Source organism: Lineus longissimus, chromosome 4 (genome assembly GCF_910592395.1).
Source record: "Lineus longissimus chromosome 4, tnLinLong1.2, whole genome shotgun sequence".
Lineage (NCBI taxonomy): Eukaryota > Metazoa > Nemertea > Pilidiophora > Heteronemertea > Lineidae > Lineus > Lineus longissimus.
The window spans coordinates 11,725,448-11,747,837 of NC_088311.1; the positions used below are offsets into that span (position 1 = coordinate 11,725,448).

General features: G+C 43.8%; 1 protein-coding gene and 1 long non-coding RNA gene across 2 annotated transcripts; both read left to right on the forward strand.

The window, feature by feature from the left end:
• Positions 1-14,252: 14,252 nt before the first annotated feature.
• Positions 14,253-15,665, forward strand: LOC135486049 (uncharacterized). The gene has a single exon (XM_064768518.1). It carries the CDS (start codon positions 14,253-14,255, stop codon positions 15,663-15,665), a length of 1,413 nt encoding a protein of 470 aa, XP_064624588.1.
• Positions 15,666-20,636: 4,971 nt separating this feature from the next.
• On the forward strand, positions 20,637-22,023 carry LOC135487282 (uncharacterized). The gene is made up of 3 exons (XR_010446800.1): positions 20,637-20,686; positions 20,987-21,052; positions 21,462-22,023. It is a non-coding gene; the product is annotated as an uncharacterized LOC135487282 (long non-coding RNA).
• The last annotated feature ends 367 nt before the right edge of the window (positions 22,024-22,390 follow it).

The window sequence follows — 22,390 nt, forward strand, 5'->3', positions numbered from 1 at the left end:
TCACATGGATATTATCAGTGTTAGCTGGCTACTGGATCAAATGCAAGATCTTTGTTTCCTCCATCCATGGAAGGCAATAAGAACGAAAGCCTGAGAGGAATGCCGCTTTAAAATGGTAGTTTTACCTTTGGTCTTTGCAAGTGCACATGATCTTTTCTCTTTGTTCGCTTCAACGGAACAATTAGCCTCATCAGAGTGGTTGGTGTCAGATTTACCATCCTGAAAGGCAATTTAAGATTCATTTTCTATCATGTATCATTGTACATTTGAACAATTGAAACGGGCATACGTTCACATTTCAAAGAAACATCTTTTCGATTATCTTCGGTTATCACTTGATTGAAAAATGAAAAAAATAAACCATGCAACACATTTTTTACCATGGGCGGAAATGCTAATGTGAGAAAAGATACTGCCATCGCCAGCATCAGTTAGAGCAATGATAGAAATTGAAGCCCTTGGTGCTGAAAAGGTGTTGGCTAGCTTTCTGTCGGTAAGTCTGTTTTGTTTTTAGGCCGAAAGCGAATTCATATACACCGTGAACAAGTAGTGAAAATGCAGCAATAGTACTCACTTTCAATTTCCGCCATGGAAGATCACCAACTCTCTAGTCATAGAGAAGCTGTTCCCCTATGCAGATATTTCTCTTTGCATATAGGACGAGGTGGTGCTTCATGTCGTCTGTTGAGAATACTTTTTTCATTTGACAGTTGTCACTGCCCCTCCAACCATCATTCACAAATCGGCCCAACGTATTTGAGTCAGTGGTTGCATCATAGCTAAAAACATGAATATCGTATATCCTGGTGAGACTGAGAATGGGCGATGATGATACCCTTGTAATATTGAGGTTTCCAGTTGCTCATACTACACTGTGTGAAGATAACAAACCGCTAAAGGAAAAATGCCCTTACATCCATTCGCTAAATCTTGGCAGGATTATTGCATTTCACTACCGGTGTAGAAGTTTAGAATATCCTAGGATTCTATTATACGCTTTAACCCTCTGAGCTATTGACGGTCAGTGCCTCTACCATAATATTATAGCAGATTACAATAGGGCCGGACACGTTTTCATAGCGGTTGCCAAACTACTTTTGTCTCCAAATGAGAAGTAAATGTGCCCCCCCCCCCCTCCCACGCTCATTGCGTAAGTAGTGTTAAATGGACTATCTGCCGTTGACGTACTACATAAGTCTCCCAGGAATGGCCAAATATGCTTATCGTTCGCCCCCCCCCCCCCCCCCGCTCATTATGTAAGACAGTATAATAGTATAACAGTAAATGTCGATTTTTTTGTTAATACCAAAACTATCATCGAGGTTCCGAGTTGAAGGTTTTTTGTAACGAAGCTATAATATTGCATCGATTCCAAGGTTTACATCACTTACCAAAGGGTAGTTGTGTTATGTTTAAAATAAAACATGAATGACCCAGCATTTTTCTTGTTGTAGATTACTTCACGTTTTTCAGCTTCTGCTTCGGTGATCAGTTCGCCATGGTATACTAAAAGAAATGCCCCTTTGTTGCAGAAACACCCCATCCTAAAAAATAGGACTGGTGATTATCGTCATGTAACAGGATCGGACCCTCGACATGCTAGCTACAAACACCTAGCCTATCCTGCGAGCACGAGAAAGCAATTGATTATTTGTATTAACAGACATGCATTCTTCCTGTGGGAGGGGTGGGCATTAGACTGAATTATCGAATATTCACTTACTGTTAAGTTATCATTTATGAGATAGTATTCTTGACAAGAGTGTTAACAGACTTTTTTTTCTGTAATCTCGATACATTGATAAGATTCCGTTTAGGTCTGCCGCTCATGAATGCTGTTCTATCTCGGTGCTTCACATGGTGTGCACATCCCCTTTCATTAATGCCTTTTCCAATGCCACATTTATTACTTATTTCAGCAATATGTGACTATAATTACACTAGGATTTTGTTCGAAACTGCTTTAATTGACGTAGAGCAGAAACGGCGAACTTTACATTATCGCTATTCATTCCATTGAGAGATTGAGAAAATGCTTGACCACTAGACAAATCACAATTAAACATAATGGTGTAAAACTTGTATCAACTTGACAATCATTCGCAGGTTCGTGAGGCATAGGATTTTATCATGTACCTTAGTGGTAGCTACGGTGGCTGGGAAAGGACATCGAAAAAAAAAATTCTCGGCGGGACGCCTTATTATCTCGGGGGGACGACTTACTAAGTCGGGGGGACGACTTAGTAAGTCGGGGGACGACTTATTATCTCGGGGGGACGACTTACTAAGTCGGGGGGGACGACTTAGTAAGTCGGGGGGGACGACTTATTATGTCGGGGGGACGACTTATTATCTCGGGGGGACGACTTAGTAAGTCGGGGGGGACGACTTATTATCTCGGGGGACGACTTAGTAAGTCGGGGGGACGACTTAGTAAGTCGGGGGAACGACTTATTAAGTCGGGGGGACGACTTATGAAAGCGAGGGCGAGGCCTGGCTGTGACTGTCTCATCTCTTTCGCCATATCAATAACTAGGCAGTGCGGCGAAGACTGATGCGGCCTGGCTGTGACTGTCTCATCACGCTCATCATGTTGTCAACACGGTGGAGCAGCCAGGACTGATTCGGCCTGGCTGTGACTTCCTCATCACTCTCATCATGTTGTCAACACGGTGGAGCAGCTAGGACTGATTCGGCCTGGCTGTGACTTCCTCATCACTCTCATCATGTTGTCAACACGGTGGAGCAGCCAGGACTGATTCGGCCTGGCTGTGACTGTCTCATCTCTCTCACCATGTTGACAACTTAATAATAATATTGCCCTACTGCCTTTTTCATGAATCAATTTTGAGCATTATGTTTACAACGTAGTTGACAATAATTTAGTGAGAGAGATGAGACAGTCACAGCCAGGCCGAATCAGTCCTGGCTGCTCCACCGTGTTGACAACATGATGAGAGTGATGAGACAGTCACAGCCAGGCCGCATCAGTCTTCGCCGCACTGCCTAGTTATTGATATGGCGAGAAAGATGAGACAGTCACAGCCAGGCCAAATCAGTCTTGGCTGCTCTGCCAAGTTGTCAACATGGTGAGAGAGATGAGGAAGTCACAGCCAGGCCGAATCGGTCCTGGCTGCTCCACCGTGTTGACAACATGGTGAGAGAGATGAGACAGTCACAGCCAGGCCTCGCCCTCGTTTTCATAAGTCGTCCCCCCGACTTAATAAGTCGTCCCCCCGAGATAATAAGTCGTCCCCCCGACTTACTAAGTCGTCCCCCCGAGATAATAAGTCGTCCCCCCGACATAATAAGTCGTCCCCCCGACTTAATAAGTCGTCCCCCCGAGATAATAAGTCGTCCCCCCGACTTACTAAGTCGTCCCCCCCGACTTAGTAAGTCGTCCCGCCGAGAATTTTTTTTTTTTCGATGTCCTTTCCCAGCCACCGTAGGTAGCAGATTCAACGTGGATTGTTTTCAATAAATATTGACTCTTGATATTATGATTGTAGAATCAACGACGACGGCGTGAAAAACAGGTGATCATCGTGATGCTGGTTACTCGTAGACGGAGTAGATCGTGTTATAACATGGTGGGTTATAGTCATTCAGAGAGGATGCATGGCCGTATAACCACTATACACCAGATGATAAAATTCCAGTTGTAGCTCTCAGTAATAATGGCCAGTCCAGTAGTTGTCAGTAAATATGCCCTGGCTACGGGGGCGGGCACTTCTCTCTAGCCTTGGCTAGTAGGAACGATGCCACAACTAATCTTGACCCACCCCCCTTCCAAATAGGCTGTGTCTTTACAAACAGGTTCTTTCTACATGTAAGATCATCATCATCATCATCATATCCCGCAGCCATGCGGCCATTGGGGCGACCCTGTTTTATCGACGATTCGGGACCATATGGTTCTGTCTTCCGCGAGGCGGATCAGGTCACTGGTCTTCCTTCCGGTCCAGTCCTTCACATCGTCCATTCAAATTCTTTTTGGTCGGCCGCGTCGTCGGTTCCCCTCTACTGTGCCCTGCAGGATGGTATTGGCTAGCGTTCCCTTGGCTCTGGTGACGTGGCCGAACCACCTAAGCTTTCTCTTCTTGGCAATGGTTAGGAGGCTATCATTGCGCCCGATGTACTAGATGACCAGCTCTCTTACTCGGATGTTGGTGGTGTGGGTGGTATAGTGTATGCCGAGATGTGAGATGTAAGATGAAAAGGGTTAATTCATCATCCTAAGAAATATCCCGTAACAGAGAAAAAAACAGAGTTGAACAGAGGAATAACACCAGGGCCCCGCTGGGGATTGAATCCGGGCCCTATTACTGACTGAGCTCATAGGGGTGACATTATATTGATCAACAAATTGTACTTTTTATACATCTCTATCAATCTGGTTGTTATTCGCGTCCTCATAGAGGTGTGATGGATGCCACAATATCACAATTTGACACCTGAACTTAGCTTCAGAGTCCCAGATTCCCTTTCTGAGCCTTCTTTATATTCGATCAAGTTGTGGATTGGTTTATTCAAGGAATTAAATCACTTCCCTGGCTGTAACTGCCCCTAATAGATAAAAATACACTTCGTAGATGCTGTAAGCATGCTATATATTCTGTACTCTCCACTCCGCACGCAGTTCGCAGTACGCAGTACGCAAATTCGTACGAGAATGATCTGATATCTGCAGCTTTACTGTTTTCTCTCTTCAAGGATATGTCTAATCGTGCTCGCTACCTCAGCAGCACTTGGGCGTTTACCGACCATGTGGTCGCGGCAGTTGCTTGATATTGGGTAAAGTGACTTAACGCCACAGTGGTGAACAACGGACTTCAGAAGGCGAACAAACGAATACATATCAGACAATGTACACTGGGACAGTCCGTTCCCTTCCCGTAATTCCCAAGCTATATGTCAATGTTTTCTCCTGTACACTTCCTTCTGCACCCGGTTAAGAAAGTACTTCCTAGGTGCTGATATTAGGGTTGCACTTCCAAAGTCAATAATTTTGATAGCTTGTTTACCACGACGATGGTGGACAAGAACATTACTCCCATGCAGATCGTTGTGCAATATGCCTCTACTGTGGATGAAGGCAAGCCCATCCGCGATTTCGAAACACAGGTTAATGATATAAACAGCTGAATCAAAAGAGTTATTGGTAACATGGTAGCTAAAGTTTGAATTTCCCTCAGACACCAATTCCATGACAAGGTGGGTACTTCCCATCATACCGAATAAAAAGGGTATTGACTGATGACCTCCTTGCAGGTGATGGAGTACCCTGGCTTCAGACAGTAGATCACCTGTCTTTGCCTTCTTCACAGCAACACGATTTTCGACGGCAAATAAATTACACCTAGCAATGTAAACTTCGCCATATGCTCCAGACCAATTGCATTCCGAGTTGCCGGCCCCGTTAGCCATCATTTTAGCATCAAAATTAACACATATTCAGAAATTTGTATTGGCAAGGTTTCTAGAGTTTTAGTTACTGCGGCGACAGCTGTTTGGCGACTCGTTTGATGTGGGTTGGCGACTGACGCTACATAGGAACGAGAACTATGTTGATGGCTAAAAAATGTTGATGACGGGAGGCCAATACTTTTGCGATGACATGTTCTGACGGACTTCGTTGTACGCGTTAAACGAAATGCCTTAGGCTGTTCCTCATTCGGTTTCACTGACTTCAATCGATCTTCAAGCTGTTGATTACCGTATCGATATACTTCTTGCTCCGCTCCCTACGATTTAAACGCTGACGCTTGTTAGCCATTGCCTTTTTCTACTTCTTTCCTCGACCATTTCCTAAAATTTAGAGGAACTAGTCATCAGAGAAGTACCATGGTGAGCAATGGCGGGCCAGCCTAACAGCCCGCTCGTATCACAGTCAGAAATAGTTTTGGCACGGACTTAGTCCTTGGTGTTTGCTAAGCTTTAAACATAAGGGTTTGGTGCTTGCGCCAGTGAAGTTTAAATAGTAAAAGCCTGCTGGGCTTTCGCTTTGATCAGACGGAGCAGGAGCTTCTCAGCGGAACCTCAACAACGCAATACACTGTCTTGGAATCGCAGTTACTGAGAGAGTGATTGATGCAGTGTTTCACCAGTCTACACAACGGCAATGCTGAGATTTTGATTCAAAGGGGGGCTATAGGCAGGATCATGGGGTCAAATTGGCGGTCTTCAGGTGAATTATATGCACAGCTCGGGAACTTGGTCGTGTTTGATTCAGTTAATAATATGTTTCTGGTACAAGCCTGAATAGTTTCGATGTATTGTGAAATAGGAGAGACCCCTATTGGCGATGTAGTGTAACTTTATCTTGCCTACCTGGCTCCTGCCGTAAATAGCATGCGTATTTCCGCGATTGAAAATTTGCAAATGCAGTTGCAAATTTAAACTTTCCAACGGACGGCGCATACCTTTAAACATGGGGTAGCTTTGGCCCCATAGCTTTTACTGAGAATCCCCCTCCTAGGGGGTTCTAGGGTTCGTCAAGGAATTTTTATTTTTAATTTTTGTTGAGATTCATGTCACACAAAGCGACTGTCCCGATAATGACTTCCAGGCTCGAGCTCGCGCGCTCCTCAAAAAGATACAGTCTTGTTCTACGTATGTTATGGGGAACAACCACAAATATTACACCGGCACTCTCGTGATCGGATTCAGTGTTTGCGTCAGCCAATAACAAAACAATGTGAGCCAGCACTTTCAATGTCCATGTTTGCCAAACGATCCACCCACCTTGTCGATTATTAATTATGTAACATCGCGAGACCACTGGGGTCTCAAATGAAAGACCCTAAGGGATTCCAAAAAGGGCATCACAGCCGGGAGGTTCTATAGTGAACCCTAACCAAAACCCATTGTGAAGCATTTGTCAAGGATTAAGCAATATAATCAGATATCAATTATACAAGCCAGAGGAAGCCAAAGAAGAACGAAAGATGTTTTCAATTCTTTGAGCAGTAGTCCACATTCTAACATGTCACGATGTGTGAAGAAAATGTGCTGACTAGCTATCTCCGGAAGACCTTCAAGATGTCGTTAGCAGAACTGCTTGGACATCAGCCTTCGCATGAGAAAGCATTCGTTTATAAAAGCCATTCAAAATGTCTGGTATCGAAAATATTTCTCATATTGGTGACCTTATAAGATGTCCATCTAGTACGTAGACAGCAAAACATGTTCGGAGCCAAAAAATTGAGACATAGCCACCAAGGGGCATTCACACATAGTTGCTGGCGAACAGTTTCGATATCTTCGTGGGACCTCAGGGAGGTCTCCTATGAGCATTTTCGAACAAGACCTCGGAATTTATCATTTTGAACATAAGGTTTAGATGAGAGATGTCAGAATGTGGATCAGCTCTGCGCACTTGGGACTTGGGTGACTTATAGGAACATATAACACAGGCATTACGGTTTTTCTTCACTCCCGACTTCATAGCTCGCTTGCACCTGACTAAAATGTCCTTGTTCTACCCTCTTATGAATGGGTGATCAAGGCTAATACTGAAAAAAAACGTTACACATTAAAATAGCTCGATATGGGGATACTTTCATCAAATCATCAAGGTCAATGGCAAACAAACGTAGTGGGTATGATATAATTAAAAGATATCGCCATCGGTATACGACTCAACTACCATGGCAACATGCATGTAATTTGAATTTTATAAAAAAAATAACTCACCGATAGAGCTGTCGATAAATTGCTTTTTGAAACCAGGTGGATCTTCGTTCTTCAACAAGTACGCATCATGATCATCGGATGCTGCAGCCTTCAGCTCTGAGCGGCCTGATTTCCTCTGGCTCATACTTAGTATTCTCGAAAAACAAAGAATAGACAGTGCAGTGCGACGAGCAGTAATAAGCAGCTTAGTGCAAATACAATTGTGCCTACATAGAATTGTCTTGAACTGATAGCAGTCGCTGCCTAGTGAACAGGTTCGAAGGCATATGACACATGTTCACATGTACATGTATAGCAAATAACCTTTTTGTGCTGCAGTGCCACTTTTCCGGCAAATCGTAGACCAAAAAATCATCCATTAAATGTCAATTCGGGTTTAACATTATTTCCGCGGGAAACTGTCGTGGCTTCGCGCGTTCTATATGCAGTGAGATATTGCTGAGCCAATCACCACGGAATTCAGCCTGATGACTCGCCGTTTTACGTGATAGCCATGGGTCCCTACTCCAGTGAAATTAATGATGAACTTACGTGTTATCTAGGAGTTTCAAAAATTCTTGCAAAATGTACGTTTAACGGAGTGCACCTCAGGCATGACTGTCCTCTCTGCCGGCTGGATCATTCTGATTTGGAGATGGCTGTCAGGACGCGACCTAAAAACCATCAGAATGCGTGGGAAAATTTGCATATTAGCATTTTTGCGGGAAATGATAAACTCGTTGCTTGGTGACTTTGCCTTGTCCCCATTCCCAGACGTCCATGTTACAAAGAAACAAACTACACTAGATTCCCCTCTATAAGATCTATATTAGATTCATTTCTATAAGGTCACAAAGTAGGTAGTCAGGCCTTTCTCCACGAATTTCCGTTCCTGTCTTGTCACACGGGGTTCTTCATTACATGTATGTATGCACAAAGGGATAGTTTTTCATAGGCCCTTTATGGGCATAGATGTAAAGGGTGTTGAAAAGTTAAGTAAAGGACTAGTGTTGAGAAGTTGGGTGAAGACAAGACGTTTAGGTCATTATCCTATAACCAGGTGGCAGCACCATACGGTGTCTGAGTATTAACACTGTGTCAACTTCTGTTGAGGGTTTAATTTTATTGGTACAAATACCTAACTACTTGTACATGTTTTTAGGGGAATTTTGAGTTCCTAAGAATTGTTACTTTCTGTTGAGATGATTTGTAAATTTGCTGCGGTTCTCGCTCGGGACGACGGCGCGACGATCTTGAAGACCTGAAAATATTAAAGACGAAATCTAACTCGATTTATGAACTTTCCCGTCCTTTCATAACAACAAAAGTGGTAGCAGAGCGAAGTTATGAACATTAATGATCTATGGAGAAAAAGAAATTAAGAAAGAACATTTAGAAACTCCCAAAATAGCGCCCCAAAAACGCAAGGTAAAATCGTCCCGAGCCACGCCTGCCATTGTATTGCCGTGCCGCTGGCACGCACGAGAGTAGGAGATCACGTGACCCGCCATGTGCGATCAAGAAGAAGAAACCCAGCCAGGAGCCGTCGGGCCTGTCGTTGGCGAGACACCAAGGGGTGAGGAACAAGAGTCGGCGCAGCCAAGGAAGGAAGATACTGTGGAGAAAAGGTCAGAACCGTCCAGACTGACTGTCGAAAATGTCATAAGCCACAATACTGATTTTGAAGTGGAGGGTTTGCCTCTTATGCCTAGTTTCCTTTGGAAAATTCCTGAAGATGAGGTCACAGGCAACCAAAAGGGTGATAAGGATAATCAGGTGCTTGGAGTTTTTACAGTTACAAGAGGCCAGATAAATGGCCTGAAATCTGCAGTAGGGCGAGCACTGTTAAAACTGAGTTCAGCCATAGGACAGGAGAGATCGGAAGACGAGTTGGCGGCATTAGAAGAGGATGTTAGGAAAGAGATGGTGAGGGTCATTGAAGCCATTGAAGAATTTGGTAGGCAAAACAATCTACGGCAAAACAATCTACGGGAAAAGATGATTGATGAGATTCTCAAGTATGAGGAGAAGATAGACGATGAAATAAATAGGCTGAGGCAGCTGAAGGAGACGTCTGTGATGGGAAGTGGCAGTCATCGGAGCAAGAAGTCATCAAAGTTACCACGTCCAAGTGTAATGAAGACCCCATTTAAAGAATATCAAGAGCTCTTAGGACGGTGGATGCTAAGGAACCGGATATGAATATCTCGAGAGAAAGGGATACTTTAAGTCATGGGAAGGATGATAACTTCAACTGAGACAACAGAGTACAAGTGACGATGACTACAACAGATGGTGCCAGATGTCTCGCAGACCAGCAGATGAATAGGATCCAAGATAATCACCTCCAGAGAGAAAGGGATACTCTAAGGGTGAAGGATGATAATCTTCAACTGAGACAACAGAGTACAAGTGACGATGACTACAACAGATGGTGCCAGATGTCTCGCAGACCAGCAGATGAATAGGATCCAAGATAATCACCTCCAGAGAGAAAGGGATACTCTAAGGGTGAAGGATGATAATCTTCAACTGAGAAAACAGGGTACAAGTGATGACGACTACAACAGATGGAGCCAGATGTCTCAACGACCAGTCGATGAAGATAGGATCCAAGATAATCATCACCAGGCCAAACCGACGACTCCAGCAACCCACGATCAGAGACCCTTCACTGCAATTAGATGGGATGAACCGCTGATGCCAGCCTTCCAGATGTCTCACGGACACACAGAAAAAGATATCAGCCATGATGAACCCAGACAGATACGACAGATAACTCCAACCGGTCAAGACTCGGATCAGAGACCCTATACTAGGAGAAGATGTGATGATCCGCCATCGCCATATGTCGGGGAGACCCACTGCAGAAATGCAGGATGAGAGAAAGGGATACTTTAAGTCATGGGAAGGATGATAACTTCAACTGAGACAACAGAGTACAAGTGACGATGACTACAACAGATGGTGCCAGATGTCTCGCAGACCAGCAGATGAATAGGATCCAAGATAATCACCTCCAGAGAGAAAGGGATACTCTAAGGGTGAAGGATGATAATCTTCAACTGAGACAACAGAGTACAAGTGACGATGACTACAACAGATGGTGCCAGATGTCTCGCAGACCAGCAGATGAATAGGATCCAAGATAATCACCTCCAGAGAGAAAGGGATACTCTAAGGGTGAAGGATGATAATCTTCAACTGAGAAAACAGGGTACAAGTGATGACGACTACAACAGATGGAGCCAGATGTCTCAACGACCAGTCGATGAAGATAGGATCCAAGATAATCATCACCAGGCCAAACCGACGACTCCAGCAACCCACGATCAGAGACCCTTCACTGCAATTAGATGGGATGAACCGCTGATGCCAGCCTTCCAGATGTCTCACGGACACACAGAAAAAGATATCAGCCATGATGAACCCAGACAGATACGACAGATAACTCCAACCGGTCAAGACTCGGATCAGAGACCCTATACTAGGAGAAGATGTGATGATCCGCCATCGCCATATGTCGGGGAGACCCACTGCAGAAATGCTTCAGGAAATACATATCGTGTGGAACCGGTTTCTACAACAGCTGGACCTTGGAGTCAGTATACCATGGTGGAACAGCCTTACAATCACAGACCCCCTCAGCAGTATAATAGACCACAAGGCTTGCCGAAAATACAGCTGGATAAATTTGGAGGAGATATGGCTGAATACCGGGCATGGAGAGCCGCCTTTAATACAGCAATTGACCGTACCACAATGGCAGACGAAGAAAAGATGCTGCGACTAAGAAGTGTCTTGACGGGGAAACCGAAAACCTTGATAAATGACTTACAAGCCTACACTTCAGCACAGTATAAAGAGGCACTAAAGAGATTGGAACGGGAATATGGAGGAGATAAAAGAGAAGGATCCCGTCTCTTAGAAAAAACTGTTCAAGTTCTCAGTTATCAAGGACGATGAAAAAGAAAAAGTCAAGAAGTTAAAGGAGTTAATGAATAGCATCAACACAGCAATATCTTTCATGGAAACAGCTGGGAGACAGGGAGAACTAGGCGAATGGATGATGTTTACAATCGTGAAAAGTAAAATACCAGAAACAGAACTTTTCCTGTTCGCACAATGGCAACATCAAGGCAAAAAAGAAGACAGTCTCTTTAATATCCAGACATGGCTTGAGGAATTGGTTGATATGAAAACAAGAGTCAAGGAAGCAGTTGTTGGAGTGGAACAACAGAAGAAAACTTGGGAAAGGACAGACAAAGAAGTGAAACCTTGGAAGAAGAACAGAACATTTGCTGTTGTAGAAAGTCGATGTCCAGTTTGCAGCGAGAGTCATGACGTCGAATCCTGTCCGAAGTTTAAAGTGCTATCGCTGAGTAACCGTTGGAGGACAGTAAAGCAACGAGGCTTATGCAAGGTTTGCCTTGCCCACGGACACATGGCTGTGGACTGCATCAAGAGGACTTCAAAAGGTGGCGAGAGAAAGCCTAATCATAGACTTCTACAGCGCGACTTCCAGAATGCCAGCAAGGGAGGCAAGGCGCCTATGTCAACACCAGCAAAGAGCTCGTTTACCGCCAATAAACCCAAGAATCATGAAGATAAAGCTCCAAAACAGGATAGCAAAGACAACCAAGGTTCTCAGTTTGCCAGCATGGGCGGCAATATCTCTCTAAGAACGGTGCCTGTCATGCTGAAGTACAAGGATCGCATTATACATACCAATGCAATGCTAGATGATGGTTCCTCTGAAAGTTACCTCCTTGAGAATATAGCGCACCAGTTGAAGCTCCCTGTATTAGAAACAGCCAAGAAAGTATCCATCGTATTTGGAGCCAAGGTCGAAGAGTACCATACCATGAGAGTTGAAGGCTTGACCATCAAGGGTGTGGAGCAAGAAGAAAACTTCCAAATATCAAGCATTTGGACCCATCCCGTATTAGTTGGAGAGCCAGCAGTAGTGAACTGGGATAAAGGTGTACCCTCTCCTGTGAAGCCAAAAGGAAAAAAAATTGGTATTCTGATAGGAAACAGACATGCCTACTTTCACCGGTCTTTGAGAGAAATTGCGGCTGAAGAGAAAACAGGACCTATTGCACGTCTGACCCCTCTTGGATGGACCTGTATTGGACCAGTGAGCAAAGAAGAATCAAAAGAATGGGATAGTTCTACTATTCAGTATACTTACCACGCGACCATGGATGATCCTATCACGGAAGTGAGGACAATAGTGAAATAACTTTGGGAGTTGGATGTGATTGGTCTTGGGAGAGCTGAACTTGGTCCAAAGGAGAACAACATGACGCCAGAAGAGAGACGAGCCCAGGAAATAGTCTTGAACTCAATGAAAATGGTGGGAGGCCGTTATGAAGTGGTGACACCGTGGAGATACGGTCAACCTAAGCTGCCACACAACTTACGAGCTGTGTCAAAACGCCAAGACAAGATGGAAATGAACCTACAGAAGAAAGATCCAAAGTTTTATGCCAAGTGTAAGGAGGTCATAGAACAGCAAGTCAGAAAGGGTTACTTACTACCCATAGGACATGTAGCAGAGGCCAAAGATGAAGGATTCCACATCCCAGTTTTTCCTGTGAGAGATGACTCAAGAGCCACCACGAAAATCCGAATGGTCCTCGACTGTGCTGCCAAATTTGATGGGACAAGCTTGGATAGCAACATTTTACCTGGACCTAAACTGCTCAATGATCTGGTGGAAGTACTCCTGAGATTTAGGCGATACCCTGTAGCTATTGTGGGAGATGTCTCTGAGATGTTTCTCCAAATTGGCCTTGACCCTGATAGCAGGCGATTTTATCGGATAGTTTAGGAACAGCAAGTTTAAGAGTATCAGAGGACAATCTTCGGAGACACATCATCACCATTTAAAGCCAACCTGGTTATAAGAGAGCACAGTCGTAAACTGAAGAATCAATATCCAGAGGCAGCTGACACATTCTGAGATGCATGGCAGCCTTGTTTGATCCACTGGGATTGGTTGATCCGTTCAGAATTAGAGTCTGGATCCTCTTTCAAAGGACATGGATCCGAAAGGAAGATTGGGACAGCCCCCTGGAAGAAGACTTAGCCCTGGAGTGGTCGTTGTGGAAGAAAGAGTTGCCACATTTGGATAACATCCGTGTGAGCAGACATCTTGGTATGAACACAAGTTATCAAACTGAACTTCATGTGTTCAGCGATGCCTCGAAGGATGCCTGTTCTGCTGTCGTGTATGCCAGGACCCTGATGACGGACGGGAGGATACTGGTGAGACTGGTGATTGCCAAGACGAGACTGTCGCCACTGAAAGCCATCTCCATCGCCAGACTGGAGCTCTGTGGGGCAGTCATTGGTACAAGATTGGTGAAGAAGGTTATCAAACCATTGGAGAGCGGTCCAGGAGCCAAGCAACAGATGGTGACATATTGGACAGATTCCATGAACGTCCTGTTCTGGATTTGTCGACCAGGAAAACAGTTTAAGCCCTATGTAGCCAACCGAGTAGGAGAGATACAGGAAAGGACCAGTACTGACCAACCAAACTAAACCCAGCAGACATATCATCTAGAGGTATGGCAGTGGAGGAATTGGCTAGATCACAACTCTGGGAGGGTCCAAGTTTCCTGAAGGAGTCCGAGAGCAGCTGGCCAGAGAAAAAGATAGCTGTACCAGATCAGACCACAGATATTGAGAAAACCTCAACATTTGCTGTACAGGAAGCCCAACCAGAACAAAACGAGACAATGATGTTCCCCCTACATCCCAGTAGATGGAGTGACATGGGAAGACTAACAAGGAGAATAGGATTCGTGCGGCGTATCATGATGTGGCTGCTAAAGCCACACTTACCCCCGGGAGCCAAGACCTGGATAGATGAGTTGTCCCCCGAAGAGTACAGGCAGGCTGAGGATTGCCTTTCACGCCAAGCCCAGAAAGATGTATTTGGCAGAGAGCTCAAAGATTTGATTGAAGGAAAAAACTTACAGAAGACAAGCCCCCTGATACCCCTGTCACCATACCTTGATAAGGAGAGGAGACTTCTTCGCATCAAGTCCCGTCTTGAAAGAATAGACTACATCTCAGAAGAAGAAAAATACCCCATCATCATGCCAAGAAAGCATCCAGTTTCTCAGTTGCTTGTCAAGAGAGCACATGATGCTGTGGGACACCCCGTAGGAAGAGATGCTACCATGGTCGAGTTGAGGAGGAAGTATTGGGTGATATGCACTAGAGAAGCTGTCCGCTCCTGGGAAATGATATGCAGTCGATGTGTATTGAAGAAATCAGAACCAGCTAATCAACAGATGGCCCCGATTCCTCAATTTAGATTCAGCCAACCAACCAGAGCCTTTGGAAAGTGTGGAATGGACTTCGCGGGTCCATTTCTAACCAAGCAGGGTCGAGGAAAAATCAGAAACAAGAGATACTTAGCTGTTTTCACCTGTCTACAGACGAGAGCTGTTCATCTAGAACCTGTTTACCAGATGGATACTGACAGCTTCTTAATGGCTTTCTCCAGAATGACCAGCCGGCGATCCGTCCCCGAGGAGGTGGTGACAGATAACGGAAGTAACTTTGTTGTTGGAGAGAGGGAGCTCCGAGAGTTAGCGAATGCCATCGATTGGACCAAGGTCCAACAGAAGACGATGGGGTACCAAAATACCAGAGGCGTTACATGGCACTTCAACCCCCCAGGATCTCCACACTTCGGGGGCGTCTTTGAGATTATGGGAAAAGCAGCAAAGCGGGCCCTCAAGATATCCAATGGTAATGCTGACATCAACGACGAGGAGTTCCATACATTTGTGGTGGATGCCGAGGGACTCCTGAACTCAAGGCCATTGACTCCTCCCAGCTCCGATCCCGAGGACCAGTTGCCACTAACGCCAAACCACTTCCTGCATGGTCAGCTGGGTGGACAACTGGCTCCTCCGTCGACTGATGAACTACGATTCAACCCTAGAAGAAGATGGCTAAGAATATAGGACATACTGAAGCAGTTTTGGCAGCGATGGCAGCGAGAACTGTTACCCCAGCTGCACAACCGTAAGAAGTGGCTGTTCCCAAGTCACAATCTCCAACCTGATGATATCCTACTGGTGATTGAGGAAAGACTACCTAGAGGACAATGGAAGATGGGTCGAGTCCTGGAAGTCTACCCCGGTGAAGATGGATTGGTGCGAACGGCCAAGGTGAAGACGTCAAATGGGGAATATGTCCGGCCTGTGAATCGTCTCTGCCCAGTCGAGTTTCTGGAGATGACGACTTTCGTCGGGTAACGCTGAGATGAACGTCTGGTTATGCTGAGATGAATCCAGCCAAGCAGTTACAACCGTGGGTGATGATATCCGTCTTTAACCGTTAAAAGTTGACATTTGACATTGTGTGGTGAAATTACATTGAGTGATCAAAAAAGTTAGTGTTGGTCAGTGTACTCATTGTCTGGTGATTTGCTAATTTTCTGATAGGGATTTCCTTGGCATTTTCAATTGCCTGTGTTTTTTTTGAAAAAAACTTTGTTTGGGTTTCACCACCTGATATACACTGATCAATTCTATTCTTTGAAGTGAACTCCAGGACACTTAATGACTCGGTGCGAGTTTTGAGCATTGATTGAAAAGTGAGAACACTCAATGGAGTGTCAGTATCCGAACTTTCTACAGTGCGAAAAATATCGGAATTGAGATAGAGACCAACGGGTATCGGTGAAGGGAGAAAACTTTAAGATTCTGTTACATTATTCTGAGCCATGTTTTTAAGCAATGTAGAACCCAATGGGTTAAAAATTTGGATCTCCTTTGGAGGAGAAGTTTACTCCAGTTTCCAGTGGGGAAACAATTTAAGTTTAGTAGGTTTTCTCATTTACCATCCCTAAAGAGTTGATTCTTGATTGAGAATTATTCGGGACTTATGATAGTGACTTTCGAAGGATGAGAACATTGAGGAATTTATGAGCAACTTGGATTACTTGAGCTCAAATTCAGTGGGTGTTAGATTCAGATTGGATTGTAAAATCTAAAAGACTACTAGTATACTACAGGAGTGATATATTTCAGTTAATAGTGTTCACCTATTCTTATCTTTAATGTGTTCTTTGGTGAACTATTGTGTATTCTAAACTGTCTTTTCATTTGATCAATGGGATCTTGAAGAGCCATCTTCCGTTATTGTTAGTTGGAAGATTTGCCAAGATTGTTTAAAAATAGTTTGACAGGTTCCGTCAAGAGGAGGGGAATGTTGAGAAGTTGGGTGAAGACAAGACGTTTAGGTCATTATCCTATAACCTGGTGGCAGCACCATACGGTGTCTGGGTATATTACTGTGTCAACTTCTGTTGAGGGTTTAATTTTGTTGGTACAAATACCTAACTACTTGTACATGTTTTTAGGGGAATTTTGAGTTGCTAAGAATTGTTACTTTCTGTTGAGATGATTTGTAAATTTGCTGCGGTTCTCGCTCGGGATGACGGCGCGACGATCTTGAAGACCTGAAAATATTAAAGACGAAATCTAACTCGATTTATGAACTTTCCCGTCCTTTCTTAACAACAACTAGTAATGTTTTTACTTCAGTTGTGTGTAAACAGGAAAATGGTGATGCACATTTTTTTTGTAAGCGGATTTTTCGTGCTTGTCATCTTGGTTATAGACTTACAATCAATCAGTTAAATACGATTTGCTCAATAAAGGCAAACGCCGGGAGACATCTGGCTACAAAGTAATCATGGGCGATGCGGAAGCGCGTCGGTTATACACCGGGGATGATCCATGGCCTTCTTAGACCTGAATTACATGTAGGCATGTCGTACGTGTATATGCTATACGCCTCCGTACCGACTTGATAGCAACAGCTCTCATTATACAGCGACACAAATAGCGCATCAGGCCGAGGCAGTTTCGGGTTTTTTTTACTGATCACCCTGTACATGCGTGAATAAGCTGCCTCCGTGAAGTCGGCCCCGGCAAAGAGTCTGCGAATGTTATCTTTATTGTTTCCTGTCAAGTGGCAAAATTAGCTTGGGTTGTCTCATACTTGACTCATTGGCTTTGGAATCCTAAGAGGCTCCAGAAAACTCAAATCGTTGATGGTCCCGCATATGCTTGCAAATACTGATTTAGCTATTAAATAAACAAACAGAAATCCACTATAGTTTAGAGGTTCGCATTCCGATTTTTGTTGAAATATCGAACTATGAGCTTCAGGCATGTCGGGTGGTCACAAACGTCCAGAACTGGTAGGGACAATAACTTTGCAATAAACTATCTATTTACAAACACCTTGCAATGAAACTTCTTACACGTCAACAGCATGATTTGAATACAACATCAAAAGCAAATTCCAAGTTGTAGTCTATACCATTCTTGCTAATGAATAGATAAAAACGGGTGTCTGTAAACCAAGAAATCAAGAAATCAAGTAATGGGATTTTGTAGGAGAAATAAGATTTGTAAAACGAGAAATGAGTTAGTTAGGTATAAAACAAGCATCGGGGAAAATAGCTTGTTTGGAAGGAAGAATTTAAAATCTTGTTTTAAAGGTTAAGTCAGCCTTTGTGTGTGCAGACTGTATGTGCTGTGTGACTGCTAATTAAGTTAGAGTTATAGGCTGATCTCACGCTTTACCATTTAAGGGGGTCTCCAACTGGAATTGCTGTTAAATATAGTGATGCTGGGAACTTCCTGCTATAGGTTGGGTTGGCATGGCTAGTCAAGCATCACCTATAACAGGACTTTAACATTATTATTTACCTTTTTATAGCATGATACCCATCTATTAAATGATAAATCGAATTTGGAGGTCACCATTATGAGATTGTTTGCACACTCAAACCAGCCTGACTTTACCTTTATAACAAGGTTTGCAATTCTCCGTTTCAACCAAGGTATCGCTTCCAGTCCAGATTTTATATTCCTAAACAACTCATTTCTTACTTTACAAATCTAATTTCTCATTACAAATTTCATTTCTCATTTTATAAGATTTCATTTCTTGATTTCTTGGTTTACAGACACCCGATAAAAACCTAGGTCAGGCGTCGCGCTAAGGATTTTAACCCGTGCATGCGCACGCGTCAATCTTCTTTTCTTTTGGACGAATTGTCTTTCGTATACAGATCATCGCATTCGCCCACTTTGTTTTTTCGCCAAGCGCGGCGCATTTCATCAATCAGGCGCGCATTGGTATCCTCTTCATGGCCATTTGTTTCTGTCCGAACTGTATTATTTTTATGCCTCTTTTTATGCCTTTATGCCTACTTAATTTTTTTTTGAATTCGAGAGTCTGACGTACATGTATCATCACCAATAATAGCTGCATAACCATAGTGCCCAACAGCGGACAAATCATTCCAAACACGCACAATTCGCTATTCTTCTCCCGGTTGAGGTGCCTGTGTTCGAACTATCCTGAACATTTAGGCTGGTAGGCCCACTTTTCGCACCTAATGATTACGTCATTTGCAAGAAATACTGTAGCCAAGTCTGAAATTAACAAAACTAGCCGGGATGCATTCTAAACGTCGCTTTACCCGTCCGACTTGACGCAAGGGCCCAACGCGCCGCGTAGCGGCAAAAAAGCGAAGCTGGCGAAACATTTATAACGGGTCACCGTCACTTATTATTGGACTTATAGCGCATTTACGGGGTTGCAACTATTTTGCTTTATAGTGTCACCAGGAAAGAAAAGCATGCGACCTAACGCCGATCTATTTGTATAAAGTGATAATTGGAAGGTATATAGTAGGAAATATCAATAAAATAATCATTCCATGTCGTCTTTTGAGGGCATTTTTGATTGTAAAAAATATGTGTGTACGTCACCGTAGTCTCTGCAATGATAATTTTATCAGAGCAGTCTCGCGCAAGTAGAAGTTCTTTACCTATTAGTTCTTCACTTATTAGTCTCAACGTCTGGCGCAAAGCCAGACGTTTTCCATTACGATTTCACTACGATGTTTGACAAGAAGGAGCAGTGCGCGAGATATGCTAATGAGCAGACTTCCCTCGCTTGAGTTTCTGAAGAATGTTCCATATCGCGCTAAGCTCATCACTGCTGATTATGACAGGCGTGCAACGGTAGGTATCTGCTCCCGAACTTCCACCCTAATACGGTACAATAAGTTACCATTTGATGGGAATGGGACAATGCCCTCACTGTGTATGGAGTCATAGGGATAAGAAGACATTATTCATTAGTGTTGGTACAAGTGATTTTGCCCAAAAAGCATGCGCATTCAAAAAACAAAATATGCAAGGTATCACGTACATGACCATGACGACGTGCAGAAAGTGCACTGGCCAGTGCATACCCTATGGCTATGTACTAGTAAACATGGTAAACATGGTAAACATGAACAACATCATTATTCATCGGCAGTTCATTTTACTCCGAGCTTTTCCTGAAACATATAGCCATGATGATTAGGCCTACCATGTACCATGACCAATAACAGCACTAGATCATGTAGATGTCAACAAGTTCACATGAACCGTATAATCCCGCATGGCGCATGTGGGGCATGCGTCTAAACCAAAGCCCCAAAATCACTTGTTTTGGTCTATTTCACTTGTGTTTCCCCCGTCTCCCAGTCCATAATACATTTACAGTTTACAATCCCCGATCATGGCCCAACAAAAGGTCATCGGTTGACTAAAGGAACACAACTGTTCAATGGATTTATAGTTGAATGCGATCAAACTACGTCTTTTCAATCGTGGATTGTAAATTTAACCCCATGGGCCTAGGGAAGGCCCTATAACAATACTTTCGACACAGTTATTATCTGCGCTGCCTCCACCATGTTACACACAGTGCTCACTGCTGATTCTAAAATGCGCCACCTAGTCAAAACAGGACATATGTTCTTCTAGGAATAGATCTCTTTCCAATATTTCGTCATTCCACTATCGTCATCACCTCATCATACTTTCATTGACATTACAGGCACACATCCACAGGGCACTCTTCAAATCATCTACACAGTGGTTATCCAACTAGGATTATAAAGGTAATTTCTTAGCCCCGCACAGTGGGTTTCAGTCTTGATAAAGGGGCACTATTGCTAGCAGCTAGGTAGGCAAGATAAAGTTAGCCGAAGTAGCCGATAGGGGTCTCTCACCCCTCAAAGTCCGTCACAACTATTCAAGCTTGTACAAGGAATACATGCAGCGCTGACTCTAACAAGACCCAATGGGAATGTCGCACAGTCATCTGTCAAAAACAAGACCTATGTTGTAGTATGATCTCTTGCCAATATTTAATAATTGCACTATCGTCATCACCTCATCATACTTCATTGACATTACAGGCACACATTGACATAGACCACTGTTGCAATCAACGACATAGTCGCTATCCAAGTAGCATTATAGAGGTAATTATCATTATCATTCATACCTCATTAGCATGTGAACCAATCGCGTCGCGTCCTTTGCGATCACGGCAAAGCCTCATGGAATAATGTCTTTCACCGTTGAATAATTTTTCATATTCCATGCCTACAACTTCAATTTCTTCATATTCCATGGCTAGAAGTTCAATACTAATATAATATCCAAGACAAAGTTACAAGAAGTAGTCAATAGGGGTCTCTCACCTCTCACTGTATGTCCACACTATTCACACTTGTATGAGGAATACATTCAATGCTGAATCTAACAACACCCAGTGCCCTTACTCTGTATATTAGTCACTGGAAGATGGCCCATTTCACTCCTTGCTTCTACTTCACCTATAGTCTCATTGCAAACGCCTCAGTTCTATGATATCACATTCACTTTCAGCTGTCATGCAACGCAACAACTGTGCTATCTGCCATCGCACATCAACGAAGAAGTGCAGCCGCCCACATTCCACCTCACGTATGTCCGACCAGCTGCAATCCTTGAGGACGCCCCACTGTACCACGATTTCACTACGATGTTTGACAAGAAGGAGCAGTGCGCGAGATAGGCTAATGAGCAGACTTCCCTCGCTTGAGTTTCGGAAGAATGTTCCATATCGCGCTAAGCTGACCACTGCTGACCATGACAGGCGTGCATTGGACTGGTACAGGTTGGAACTGAACATTGAATATGCTGGTGGTGACGCTTTCTTATGAGAAGTTGGTCGTGACTGATGCAGTATCCTTGGACTTGTCCACAGCATCGTTCAATCATTGCTCTCTGAGCTGCCTTGATTCTGTACTTACCCAAATACTAAGACCAAATGCCTGTTGACTGTGCTTTAAGAGAGACTGGCGCCATGCCTAGAGATATGACTGACCCCTATTGGCAAATTTGTATGACTTTATCTTGCCTACCTAGCTGCTGCCTATAGTCTCCCTTTAACTGCGGAACACTTCAAAGTCGATAAAATGCCATGTTCCACCTTTTAATGTGTTCAGACCGCCATTTTCAAAATAATCAAGTCAGGACACTGCCTTCTAGTCTCATAATAAATTTTGCTTTCCTCAATAATAACATTTCTTCTTCTTCAATGCTTTCATCATTCCAAACTTCTCCTCCTCTGACTTTTACAGGGGTACAGTCATGGCAATCAAAACCCAAATACTGAGACCAAATGCCTGTTGACTGTGCTTTAAGAGAGACTGGCGCCATGCCTAGTCTCTCTTAAAGCACAGTCAACAGACACCAACCCCCTCAGACTCAGAAACCACAAACGCCCAACCCTTCCTGCTACCTTAATACTTCTGGGTAGTTGATAAAACTTG